Below are 13,929 nucleotides of genomic sequence, written 5' to 3'. Positions count from 1 at the left end.
ACTGAGGACATTTATAAGATTTTAGGACATTTCTAGGTTTTTATAATGTTTCAAGGATTTTAGGAGGTATGTAGGATTTCAGGACGTTTTTTCAGAATCTAAATAATTTTTCATAATCTAAATAATTCTAGATTTTAAGACATTTCAATGATTTTTAAACATTTCTATGACTGTAGGAAGTTCCTAGGATTTAAGGACATGTCTTGGATTTTAGGACATTCCTCATATTTGAAATATTTCTCTGATTTTTTTGAAAAGTTTCAGGACATTTCTAGAACTTTAGGACATTTCTCAGATTTATAAAGACATTTCTAGGATTTTAGGATTAGTTTCTTGCTCACAACAGAAAAGATCAGAGAAAGGAGGAGGGGCTCAAGAATGTGAGACAAGGAGGGAAAAGACAAAAGGAGACATGATGGCAGAAATTAAATGGATGGACATAAAGACAGAAGGATTAGTGTTGGAGGAAAGAGAGGGAGTAAATTTGAATGAGAGAAAATGTAAAAAATTGAGGCATGAGGATGAAAAAAGATGCAAAGAGACAGAGATGAAGCCCCCCCCCCCCCAACCCCCCCCAAAAAAAACCTTGAGGCCAACCCCCCTGAAAAGAGGTTGGAAGAGGAAGAGGTTTGAGTAAGAGACAGAAGGAGAAAAGAAAGTATGGAGGGAGAAAAAGGAGCAGGAAGAGAGGATGGAGAAGGTGAGGAAATGAGAGCGATGAGAAAAGAGAGCGTGTGAGTGATGTGGAGTCAAAAGAGAGAGAGAAAGTGATGTGATTGGTGGCCTGTAAACGTCCTCAGATAGAGATCGTTTTTCCAAAGGTCTCCGTTCTGTTAATGGGAGACACGGCAGAGGGGAGAGGGCAGCACACACACACACACACACACACACACACACACACACACACACACACACACACACACACACACACACACTGTGTGTTACACTGTGTTACTGTGTGTTACACTGTGTGTGTTAAAGTTAGAAGATAAAAAGATGAAAAAGCGGGTATTTTAAAAAGATAAAATGATGTCACATAAGTGCAAAGGAAATGTATTGCAAAGTAGGTTTAATATTTATAAAATTTATATTGCATTAAAAAAAACCTTTGGTGGGAAACACTTCTTTAAACATGGTTACAAAACTGCACATTGTGGTTTTTGCACACAGTAAAAATGCAGTTTAATAAAAGAGGATTTTCTGCTGTCCGGTTGGTTTGTCCCGCCTGCTGGATCGTACCAACTGATAAAACATGACAATCAACAAAAGGACTGAAATAAGATTATTGCATGGGTTGATGGGTGAATGGGTTTCAGTGGAGCATTTTTTCATTTTTTGACCTGAACAGTCTGAATGTAACTATTTAGTTTCCACAGTGTATTTTAGACTTATTGTTGGAGCTGAGCTGGAAATTCACTGATTACACTCAGATACACAATCAGGACTACATTTAGGACATAAGCATGAACACTGGAGAACGAAAAGTGCGTAAAATACACCAAACAGTCCCTCAGAGTTTAAGAGAACCTGTAACACTGATTTTCAGGTTCATACTTTTAGGCCTATTTTAGGTTTTAAAGAAATAGTTTGAAAGGTTTTTTTGAACACAAGCAATCATGAGAACACTTGAGTGAAATATCTTATTTAGGAGATGCTGAAGTCATAGTATTTGATGATATATTTACACAAAGATAAAATCCGTTTTGAACCATGACACAGCAAATCCTGAGGCTCTAATACTGCACTTGTTATTGTTTGATGGACTGAAGGTTGATATGATAATGTGTGTGTCGACTCAGACTCTCCGTCTCTTGAAACCTGTTTAAAACCTCGTTGTATAATCAGCAAAGTACACCGAGCTCACGGAGAACAAACCTGCCTTCTCTTTACCTTTTTATTGTCAAAGAAACAAACCTTTCTTCTCTTTACCTTTTTATTGTTTTTTTTTATCTTCCTCCCCGACAGCAGCGATATGTTTCCCCAGTCATGCATCAAGAGATCAAATCTAAAAGTAATACAATCTCTGGACTTACATCTCGGTGGTTTAATTTGAAAACTCGCTGCCTTCTCCCGTGTAGCTCTAAAACCGAAATAAGTTATGCCGGCGGTGCCCTCGCTTCACCCTGCTGACAAGAACAATAGCGGCCGGCTCGCCTCAGAAAACTGTGTTTTACAATAATACTCGTCCACAAAGCAAGACCGACAATGTCAATGGTTTTATGGTGCGCTACACAGTGCAGCTAATGTTCTCCTGCAAGCCGGCATCGCTTCACTGCTTCTCCCTCGCTCTCTCCTCCTCCTCCTCCCTGTCTCTCCCGGTGTCTCTCGCCCTGTTTCCGCCTCCTGTTTTTTCCCTCCTCTCCTCTCTTTTATTCTCCTCGGCTCTCCCTCGCTCCCTCTCTCCGTATGAAAAATCCATTCCGGCATGGGTTTTGACAGCCTGTCTTTGGTGGGTGTGTGTAAAATTCAAATAATTCACTGTGCATAGACAGTCACTTTGGGGCTGCTTTGTATTTTGTATTTGACTCCGTGTCACTTTGCCTGCCTGCCGAGTCCCACTCTGCACTGTTAAAAAACACTACCAAACTGCAGCTTTATTTATTTATTTATCTCTGAATATTTCTAAATGCAGGAGGTGTTTTCGTTGACCAGCCGCGGTGGCAGGTACATCTCCAAACTCACCGACGCTTTTACCAGCCAACAAAACGTTTTCTCTTGTGCATACTGATAAATAGAAGAGTTTTAATCATGGACAAAAACAAAAGATATTTAAATACAATAGTTTGTTTAATGACTTTCTCCTGTAGTATAAATAAGGTGCCAAAGTTCATAAAACAGCATCAACATATTTATCAAAAAAAGTGCCAGGGGAGCAGCCCCTGCACCCCTGACAGAGGCTAAGCGAAACCCTAGAAATATCCTAAAATCCTCGAAATGTCCTGAAATCTGAGAAACGACCTTAAATCTTAGAAACATCACAAGAAGACATGTTCGGTTTGAAGATCTTCACAACCAGAAACAAGAAAGTGAGTTTGGTGATATTTTGCGGGGGACTCTTGTGCTGAAACTCGCGGAAAATTGTGATGTTCAAATCTGCAGAAAAGTTGCAGTGATTTGACAGAGTGCTTGGTCACCCGTGATTCATGGGGTTTGGTCAACTTTGTGTTTTTTGTTGTTATTGCAACATCCCAGAGGAACTGTGTAATGCATCACATTAGCACATTATAACCTGATATAGTCAAAGCCTTAAAGCAGGGGTCGGCAACTAAGTTTGGCCTCGGGCCAAATTTGGCTGGCGGGCCGCCAGTTGCCGACCACTGCCTTAAAGGATCATACCTGAATGTTTGCAAGTTTAACCCCTTAACTACAAACCTGGTATATTTCACATTATTGCTGACAGTTTTTAACCCTCTGAAGCCTGGATCCACATCATTGTTCTTGTGCTGCGCGCGGATGCCTTCACAAGTTTTTCAACCTTTAAACCCTTATCACATTGGCTTGCTTTCTTTTGAAAACATAGGAAAAAAATGGCAATGAAAAAATGTTTTTTTTTCTGAAAATTGCAAGGAATTAGTAGGATTTGAAAATTCTTTTTAAAAAGCTAGGGAAAAATGTCCAAAAATCAATATTTATAATTATCTTAATTACTTTTTTTTTTTTTAAATCTACAAAATTATTGTTATTTTTAGGCACATTTTTCCAGGTCATTGTCTTTTTTCCCTTCCTGTTTTTACTTCTTGTTCTTTTTTTAAATTCTTTTTAAAATTAAAATTAATTAATTATATTATTATGATTATATATATATATATTATATATGATTTTTTTTTGCCAATTTAAGGTATATATTTTCTGTACATTTTACCTTCTTCTACCTAAAAAATATTATTATTAATTTTTCTTTGCTAATTTTGGTCCTAAGTTGCTCATTGCCTTCTTCCCATGTTTTTTTTAAAGAAATCAAGCCAATTTTCTCAGGTTTCAAAGAGTTAATACATAGGCAAACATTTGTTAGCTGTTTGGATGCATTTTTCCCATAGTTTTACACAGCTTTCAATCTTGAATTTTGCTTTTGTATTTTGTATCTCATTGAACATCGAGTCAATCTTCTGTCAATGTGATTTAAATTTTGCGTGCTGATGGTGTTAGAGAGGGACTCCAGTGATGAGGTACTGCACTCCTCTTAAGTTTGGGGACTCACAAACGACAGACTTTATTAAAAAAAAAAAAAAAAGAATAAATGTTTAACCTGTTGTCACAGTGTGCAGATTTTAAACTGATCCTGATGTGTAAAATCTGCGGAGGGTGCGGAGTAATTTGAAAAGTCTGCACTGCTACCTCATAATGTTACATGCTTACAAAATGAATGTTCGCAGTGATGGATTACACAGTTCAGACCTGCTAATAGGCTTTCATGTGGTGCAAAAATGAATGAAAGCTAATGGATGTCTGGGAGGTAGAAAAAGAAATATTAAACACTGCAGAACAGTTTGTAAAACGGTAAAATGTAGAGTTTAAATGGTTTGTAGTAAAAGTGCTAAAACATGTAAAATCACCAGTGAGGTCCTTAAACGTGGCTCCAGTATTACGGCATAAACTCAGCAGTACTGCTGATTAGCAGAACTGTTTAGTTTCTGGCACTCAAGGTAAAATATGGTTCTTCCATGTGTAGTACACCGATATTTAGGTACTCAAAGGCAACAGGATGCAGGTTTATGATTAGGGGTTGACAGATTATCGGCTTGGCCAGTTATTTGGGCTCATATTTGTCATTTTTAAATTCAATTTGATTCAATTCAAAAACACTTTATTCATTCCCAAGGAAAAACTTTGTAAGGCACGCAGAGTAGTAAGATAAAAAACTACACATCATGACAGTGACCTAAAAGAGGAGAAATAAAAGAAAACAGTGACGTGGAAAAAAATGCAATAAATAAAGCTGCAATTAATAAAAAACTGTAAACATTACAATTGGAATAATGCGAGTGCAAGTTTATGCAATTTTGTCGTTTATCTGTATCAGCATTTTATTATAATGATCGTCAATAAAATTAATTAATTAAAAAGTGCATAGAAAGTGTCAGCATGGGAGGAACTGTACTTTTCACAGCCTCAGGGAGCTATATTTTACTCTTTTTTTAATTTAAAATTTCACTTGACTTTACAATGCTGGGAACAATGATGTTGAAAGTTTCAGTTTTGATCAAACATTTGCATTTAAGCAGAGGTTTGTGTTGGAGTTTGTTACATTCTTAAATCTAAACATTAGCAGAAAGTTTTTAAATTTTATTGTGAATGCATATCGGTTCCAAATATAGGTTATTGGTGTCATTAACTACTAACAGGTATCAGTATCGGCCCTGATAAACCAAAATCGGTCGATCCCTAATTATGATGCACACAGAGACTGCATCATTTTTATGCCTTCATGGTGGCTGCAGGCATTGTGTTTTCCAGGTCGTCCGTCTGTTTGTCTATACGTCCCATTCTTGTGAAAGCTATATTTTAACTCTTTGAGGGCATTTCTCCAGATTTGGCACAAACATCTATGTTTTCTTAAAAAAATTCAAGGATGAACTGATTCGAATTTGGTGGTCGAAGGTCGCTGTGACCTTATGTACGTCTCATTTTCTTAAATGTGATATCTCAAGAATGTCTTCAAGGAATTTTTTTCAAATTTGGCACAAACGTCCAGTTGGACAAAAAGATGAAGTGATAAGATTCTGGTAGTCAAAAGCCAAGGTTGTTGTGACCTTCTGCGTCCATCTTATTATTTTGAAATGATATCTCAAAATGCTTTGAGGGAAAATCTTCAAATTTGTTACAAACACCTACTATGACTCAAGGATAAACTGATTAGAATTTGGTGGTTATAGGTCAAAGGTCAAGTTCACTTTACGATTGGGTCCCTCTTATCAGAAATCAGAATCAGAAATACTTTATTGATCCCCGAGGGGAAATTGCCTAATTCCCATCTTATTCGCTTGAGCGTGATATCTCAAGAAGGCCTTTGGGGAATTTCTGCAATTTGGCACAAACTTCCTCTAAATTAATGATAAACCTATAAGATTTTGGTAGTCAAAAGTCATCAGTCAGGTTGTTGTTACCTTGCGTCCATCTCATACTTTTGAACTGATATGTCAAAAACGCTTTCAGGGAAATTCCTCAAATTTAGGACACAAATATCTACTATAAGAAGTCATTCAGGGAATGTTCTTAAATTTGGCACAAATGTCCACTTGTACTCAAGAATGAACTGCTTGGAATTTGGTGGTCGAAGGTCAAGGTCACTTTGACCTCTTAAAACTTAACTCAATAATTCATACGGTGATTGTGCCAAACTTCACACAAATGTCTAACAGGATAAAATAAAGTGATTGACACTTTATATTAACAAAAAGTCAAAGGTCAGTTTCATTGTGACATCATGATGTTCTGCAAAAGCACTTTTCTGGTCATTATGTGCATCTGTAATTGTTATACACATTTTCTTCAGTTTTCATCAACATTTTTGGCATCTTTGGAGATTGTTGGATCTCCATTAGAGGTTCTTGGTGTTTGGTTGTTTGCACTGACTGGCAAACTGCTCCTTAATTTGACATTTCATCAAGTATTTGCACATCTGATTTGGGGTTTCACGCAACTGTTTGAGGTTTCTAGTGAATTGGTAAAAGATTTTTCATTATATTTAAGATTGCAGATGCTCCTTTAAAGATCAAAAGGGTTGTTTTTTTTTATTGCCCACTGAGTTAAAGTGCCCAACTGTTTCATTTTACACATAAAACTGCAGCCAGATTGTCTTAATATGTTTTTTCTGCAACTTATTTTACATGTTCTTTAACTGGGTGCAGCCCTCATGACATTTGTATTTGCTCTGTTTCATTTTTTTTTTTATCACTTTTAGCATATTTCTTTCTCTTTGATCTTGTTTTCCTTCTGCTTTCTTGCCTTTTAACTTTCAAAGTTTTCTCTTTTTGATTTATCTCCATCCTCTCTGCCTTTCACTTTGCCTTCTTCTCCTTCCCCCTCCTCTTCTTCTCCTGCTCATTGTCTCTTTCGGCTGTCGTTAAAGAACCTCTCCACGTTTTTTTTTGTGTGTTTCACAGTGACCCCTACTGGGAGCGGCCGGCTAATGCAGGCAGCTGCTCCGCCGCCCGGCCCAAGACCCTTCACCTGGCCGGCCAGCAGCATACCTCCTCACCATGGTAACGTTTTTGTGCGCTCCTAGTAGCAGTAGTAGTAGACGTAATAGTGGTAGTAGTGTGTGTCTCTGTGTGTGTTTTGTCGCTGATGAGCTGTGTGAATGCTTTTTGTTGTTGATTTAAAGTGACCCCGTGTTGGGAGTTTATGGAGATATTTGACGTTTTCTTTATTAAGAGTCAAACCTTTAGATGGTTTTATTGCTCTGAATGGAGGAATATTGCAGGATACAGTATAATCATGTCAATAAAATAAGAAAAATATTCCCTATTTAATTATTTTCTTATTGTAAGACTAGTCATTTAGTGATTTATATTTGGACTTCAGTCTTCCTCAAAAGAGTCATGTGATGTTGTGTTTTGTGCAGGTTTAGTCGTCCTGTCTGATGTTGTCAGATAGTTTCATGAGGACAGCATCCGAGGTGTGTGTTTACCTCCTCGTTTCGGTTTACGGTGCTTTGGGGCCGTTTCTGGATCTCAGCGGCCTCCTTGATCCACCGGGGGGGTGCTTGTTATTTTTGCTCTTTTGCTCTGATATGGCTGATTTTAGGTTCTTCTGTTTGGCTTTTTCATTTATTGCTCTTGTGCACCTTCCAGATGTTTCCCTCTGGTTGTCCTGTCAAACCAGACTCTGATTGTTAGTGCTGCACTCCCATTTTTTATGCTTTTGTTGACTGAAATGAAGCAGTTTCTATTCCACTTTTTGTATAGTTGATAATCTGATTGTTGTTTGGTTGAGAATTTATTGTCCTGAAGCAGCAAAGGTTTCAGACAGCGTGAGGGCTGAATCATGACGGAAAAATCAATCACAGCTGCAAAACCAAGTCTTTGCACTTCTTCCTAATTCAGGGTTCAGTTTACTACTCTGAAGTAACTAAACGGTGTGTTTTAACCCCTTGAAACCTGGATCGACATCAGATTTCTTGTGCTGCACTCAGCAGCCTTTTACAAGCTTTTTTGACCCTTTGGATTTCCTTTAAACATATGTGAGAAAAAATATATTTCTAATTTTAAGAAAATTTTATAACCTTTAATAATAATCATAAACTTACAGATTTTTTTTTTTAATTAATATATGAAATAAATACTTTTTCCAGCAGATAAAAAAAAAAACTCATCCTCGTGTTTGTTTTTCTCTGTTACTTTTTTTCAGGTAATTTTTATTTTAGTTGCTTGTTGCCATCTCCCCATGTTTTTAAAAGAAATCAAACCAATTAACTCCGGTTTCAAAGGGTTAATGCTGTGTTACACACATCGCAGCAGATTGTTAAGCTTAAAATTTTCTGCGTGTGAATGTTTTCAGTTATGCGTAAATCTTCCAGCTGTGTGTGTATGTGTGTGAGTGAGTTTCTCCATCTTTGTGTGTGTGTGTGTGCGTGTGTGTTTACTGTTGTGTTGGCTCACACATGCAGTCTGGATTGCAGCTTTTGTGAAACGCTGCTGTCAAATCGTATCGCTCCTCTTCAATCCGTCATCCATCCCTCCTCTCTTCTGCTGTTTCTCCTCCTCCTCCTCCTCCTCTCCCTCCTCCTCCTCCTCTCCCTCCTCCGAGGTCTTTGTCAGGGAACAGAGAGAAGAAGGGATTTGACACCAGGAAGTGAACTGAGGCCTGATGCATTGTGGTTGATGTTGTGGTGTGTTCCTGTGTGTGTGTGTGTGTGTGTGTTCCTGTGTGTGTGTGTGTGTGTGTGTGTGTGTGTGTGTGTGTGTGTGTGTGTATGTGTGTGTGGTGGATTACAGTACTGGAGAATAAAGGGGGGATTTGTGTCGGAGTCAGGCGGAGAGCTGAAAGGAGACGGCAGTTAATAGCTCATTATAGGACGAGCTTAACACCATGTAGGCCGTATATAAACACACACACACACACACACACACACACACTGAGAGCCTTTTCCCACACATCTGATCTACTTGATGACTGTCGTGCTGCAACAGTTTGTTTATATTTTTTCCAAAACTGTCGGCGCTGATACAGATAATTTTAATGTCTGATTTCTCAGTTAACCCTTCGAAACCTGGATTGTCTTCTTGTGCTGCACATGGATGCCTTTCACAAACATTTGAACCTTTGAAACGTGAGAAAACTGGCTTGATTACATTTAAAAAGCATGGGGAAAAGGCGATCAGCAGCTTGGCATGAAACATCCTGAAAATTGAAAAAAAGAAAAACTGAAAATTTGCTTGGGAGGGATAATAAAAAAAATAGGGATTTATATTATATTTCAGATTTATTATTTTTTTAATGTAAGCACTTTTCAAGCACTTCTTTATTATTTTATAATTTCAAGTAACATTCTTGCAACTCGTTATTAATTTCTTGCTATTTAGGGCCATAGGTTTGATAAGGGTCCCGCCCTGAACACACCTGTATGATAGTATTCACCAGTGGTATATATATTCCAACCTCTCTGCGTGCATTATCCGACTTTCACAGTCATGACCGACCGCTTTAGTTGGTGTCCCATCAGTACCTAGACATACGTGGGGGTGCGAGGGCCCTTTCATTGCTGCAGCTACTTGCAGCTTAAATTTTTGGTTGATTTCTTATGAAGTTGTTTCCTATCTTTTTTTTTTTTTTTTAAAGAAATCAAGCCAATTTGCTCACGTTTCAAAGGGATTAAATAGCTAAATATTGGTGCAATATGAACATTTTTAAAAAGACACATTACATATATTGACAACATTTCAATAACTATTTTTTATACAATGACATATAATCATTGTGATACATAAAATGTGTGTTTTGATGTAGCTGAAATGTCGTTGTTGTGAAGCGAGTTAAGTGCAGGTTTTACATTTTGGATTGCAGCAGGTCTCAGCCTGATTTTATTAGAGATGAGGAGTTGAAAAGGTTGTGGAGAAACTAAAGAGAATAATGTGATATTAAAAGCAGTCAGGAAGAAGGAAATGTCAGGTTCATGGAGGTTAAACTTTGACTTTTTAAAGTAACAGATCATAAATTAGTTTTGGAAGTCAATATTTAATCATTGATTTGTCATACTCATATAATAATAATAATGATAATAATAATAATGATGATGATGATGATGATGATGAAGATGATGATGATGATGATGATGATAATAATAATAAAAAATATCTAGATTTATATTGCGCCTTTCACGATACCCAAGGACGCTTCACACAATTGAATAAAAATGTAACACAAACAAACTGAACAGCCTTTTAAAAAACCTACACATTGTTTACAATTTAAAGTGTGTTTGCAGTCAGTTTAACGTCATGGTTAGCTTAATTTCTCCCCTTAGCTGTCTAAAGCATCGTCACTGTTACTATGGTAACCTGCCACCGATTAAGACCTGAACACATCTGATTTTAATAGACATCTCTAAGCCACTCAGAAGCAAGTGTTTTCCATTGAATAAACCACCCCGTTCTCTCTCTGAAGTCCTCATATACTGACGCCTGGTCTGTGATTTTGGCGTCAGACAACAATGCCAAAAGCAACCTTTCCTGGTGTTATGATACTGCACCGTTTGGCACGACGGCAGCTGTCGCAGTGTTTTTGCAGAGGGAAGGCACCTGTTGTTGTGCTGTGATAAGATAAGAAATTTGCAGAGTTACAGCAGCTATGAGGTACTTTAATAAAATACTAATAATAAAAAACAAGGTGCAAAGTGTAATAAAAAATACTAACATAAGTTACAAGGTGTCAACAACTTAAGAGTATAGAAACATAAATAAATAAATAAATAGATAGATTTAAAAAATATGTACAAGCAAATATTCACACCAATTGCATATGGAGGATAATTGCACTTGAAAGTCCAGTTGGTGTGTGTGTGTGTGTGTGTGAACACATGCTTTTGTCGCAAAAGGAAATAAATATAAATACGAGGTGTTTCATGAAAATTGTATGTTTATTTTGAAAAAGATTGCATGCATCTAATGAGCAGTAGATGCAGTGTGAAAATGGACGTGTTTTTGAAAATACGCAATGCATTTAACATGCGTACATTTACACAGCGCCTCAGAACGTCAACAACAGACGCAGGAGAACATTAGTGTGTCACACGTAGACATGAACGTGAATATTTGATGTTTGAATGAGAACATGTGACATAAACAAAACAGAGAGGAACGTGTTTGTCAAGGTTTTTCTGTTTGTTCATGCATGTGGTGTTTATGTGTGTGGCATCGTGTGTGTCAGTGTGTGTGTGTGTGTGTGTGCGTGTGTGCCTTCTTTTGGCTGGGTGTATTTTTAATGTTAAATGCATGTGTGTGTGTGTGTGTGTGTGTGTGTGTGTGTGTCTAGAAGGTGAAATTGAGATAAATGGTGGAGGAGCTGGGTGGCCACAGAGGCCCCTGATATACACTCCACCTGTCTACTCTGCTTACAGCTGTGTGTGCGTGTGTGTGTGTGTGTGTGTGTGTGTGTACTACCATACATGAACATGTAAAGTGGGTTTCTTTTATGGTGTGTGTTTCTGTGTGGAAATGTGTATTTACATGCACTTCTCTGCCTGAACACGATCACCTGTGTGTTTTTGTGTGTGTGTGCGTGTGTGTGTGTGTGTGTGTGTGTGTGTGTGTGTGTAAGCAGAGTGCTTGTAAACTAAAAGAGACAGATGTACCGGGGAGAGCTCGCCCACCACAGCCTCACTCACTTTTCCTCTCACACACACATGCACACACACCAGGGAGCTGCTGTTATTCAAATAGTACTTAAGCTAGAAGAGAGAGTGGTGTGTGTGTGTGTGTGTGTGTGTGTGTGTGTGTGAATAGAGACTCCAGGTTTGGTATGGTGAGGGACAATAGAAGATGGAGGAAGCAGAGGCAGTTTGGTTGTTTGCTGGTATTAGAGAGAAAGATGTGTCATTATCTGAAGGAACAAACAGGATGTGATGTGTGTTTTGCTGCTCTGGTACATCCATCAGGAGGACAAAGATGCTCCGAGCTACTTGATTGAGACTGTCCCTCCAAGAGACACAACAGCATGATTTCAGCAAATGTGCTTCAGGAGTAAAAGAGGGAAAATATGATGTTGCTTTAGAGAAGTGGTACTCAACTTATGACCAGTGGGCCAAATCTGGGCTCCAGTAAGTGCCAGGTGGCCCCAACCATTTTGTAATTCACAGTAAAAATAAAATGATTCACACTGGGAATCATTTTTATACTTTTAGTATACACAAGGTAAAACAGAGCTTGTTAATCAAAAAAGTGCCTGTGGCGGATCCCCCGCACCTGCCAACAGAGGTCCTAACCAAGACCCTAATGTCCTAAAAAAAATCCTAGAAATGCCCTACAACTCTAGAAACATGCTAAAATTTTTGAAATTTCCTTAAATCCTGGAAATATCCTAACATCCTAGAAATGTCCTAAAATTGTAGAAATGTCCTAAAATCCTTAAAATGTCCTAAACTCCTAGAAATGTCATTAAATCCTGGAAACGTCCTAAAATCCTGGAAATGTCCTTAAATCCTTGAAACATCTGAAAATCCTAGAAACCTGCTAAAATACTTAAAACCCAGTGGCAACTAGTCATTAGTCACCAGGAGAGCTGTGCAAACACATCAGGCTATCATTAATGCTCAAATATTATTATTTGCAATAATCTATTAGCTCTGAATATATAGTGTCATCCAAATTTGCATATCATTTGTGTTTGTATGTTTAAAACACTCAAAATAAAATTTGAAAATCCATTCTTGTTCATGTTTATTGATCCCTGTTTACCTGGTTTGCATCTGCAGTAGAGCTACGGTGGCTGTGAGGTAAATGTGGGGCCAGCCCCTCTCTCATAGTGCAGTGTGTATTTAATGTCGGAAAACGGTAATACGCATGCTCAAGGTGTCTGTGTATACACTGTAATTCATAGAAATATACGTAGAAGTTGACTATCTATCTATCTATCTATCTATATTTATATATTTATATATATAGTAAATATTAGTTCTATGACTAATTAATGTAGAATATTCTCTGTGAGTTTACTTTTTGCCCACTTGTAAAGATAATAGCCTGTTGGTGGGAGCATGAGGAATTAATGTTATTTTATTTTGCAAATGAATAATGTTACAAACAAGAGAGATGGTTGGGAAAATTACAAGGATATTATCGGGAAATTAATGAAAAATGTCCCGAGAACGATATGTCTAATTATTATAAATATTAAAAAATATGTTTTAATATATAAATTAAATAATACATTACATATATATATATATTTACTTATAGAACTCATATTTACTGTTTACATAAGATGAAGCATTTTGATATGAAAACTTGCCTTTTTAATTAACCAGTTATTATAAATGCATGTCTGCCATTTGTAACAAATCAAATAGCTTGAAAAAACCGTTTAAAAATACAGTGAATTATGATGGTATAAATCACTCAGAGGCCTGCCTGTGCCGTTACGGGTTACGTCAGGTCCACGTCAGGTCTACGTAGCTCCACTATAGCCCCGCTATAGCCCCGCCCACTACACTAGCGTCATCTGAGACTTCAGCGTTGATTGGCTAATATTTCAGGGCGGAGAAGGTGATTGGCTGACTCTCTGTGGCGCTGCGGAAACTAGCTGTGAACTTTAGCTCTTCGGCAACAAGGATATTCTGTAACTTGTGAAGAGGAATGAAGTGGATTTCTTACTGAATCACGGGTTTGAAACCCTACATTTTTAAGAGGAATTGGAGTTGAAGCGCCTGGCTGCCCACCAACCTAAAGGATACTGTCTTTACTCAAACTGCTGGTGAAACAAATCGTCGATTTA

At 37.7% G+C, this 13,929-nt stretch overlaps 1 protein-coding gene across 1 annotated transcript in view; it reads left to right on the top strand.

The window, feature by feature from the left end:
• LOC121953749 (neuronal PAS domain-containing protein 3) overlaps positions 1-13,929 on the top strand; it is a 291,906-nt gene that overhangs the window by 90,351 nt on the left and 187,626 nt on the right. Inside the window, 1 exon segment of the mRNA XM_042500962.1 lies at positions 7,104-7,202. Coding sequence (XP_042356896.1) covers positions 7,104-7,202 — 99 coding nt within the window.

The sequence above is a fragment of the Plectropomus leopardus genome, chromosome 14 (assembly GCF_008729295.1).
Source record: "Plectropomus leopardus isolate mb chromosome 14, YSFRI_Pleo_2.0, whole genome shotgun sequence".
NCBI lineage: Eukaryota > Metazoa > Chordata > Actinopteri > Perciformes > Serranidae > Plectropomus > Plectropomus leopardus.
The sequence above is the reverse complement of the archived record's forward strand: the minus strand, read 5'-3'. Positions and strand labels throughout refer to the sequence as shown.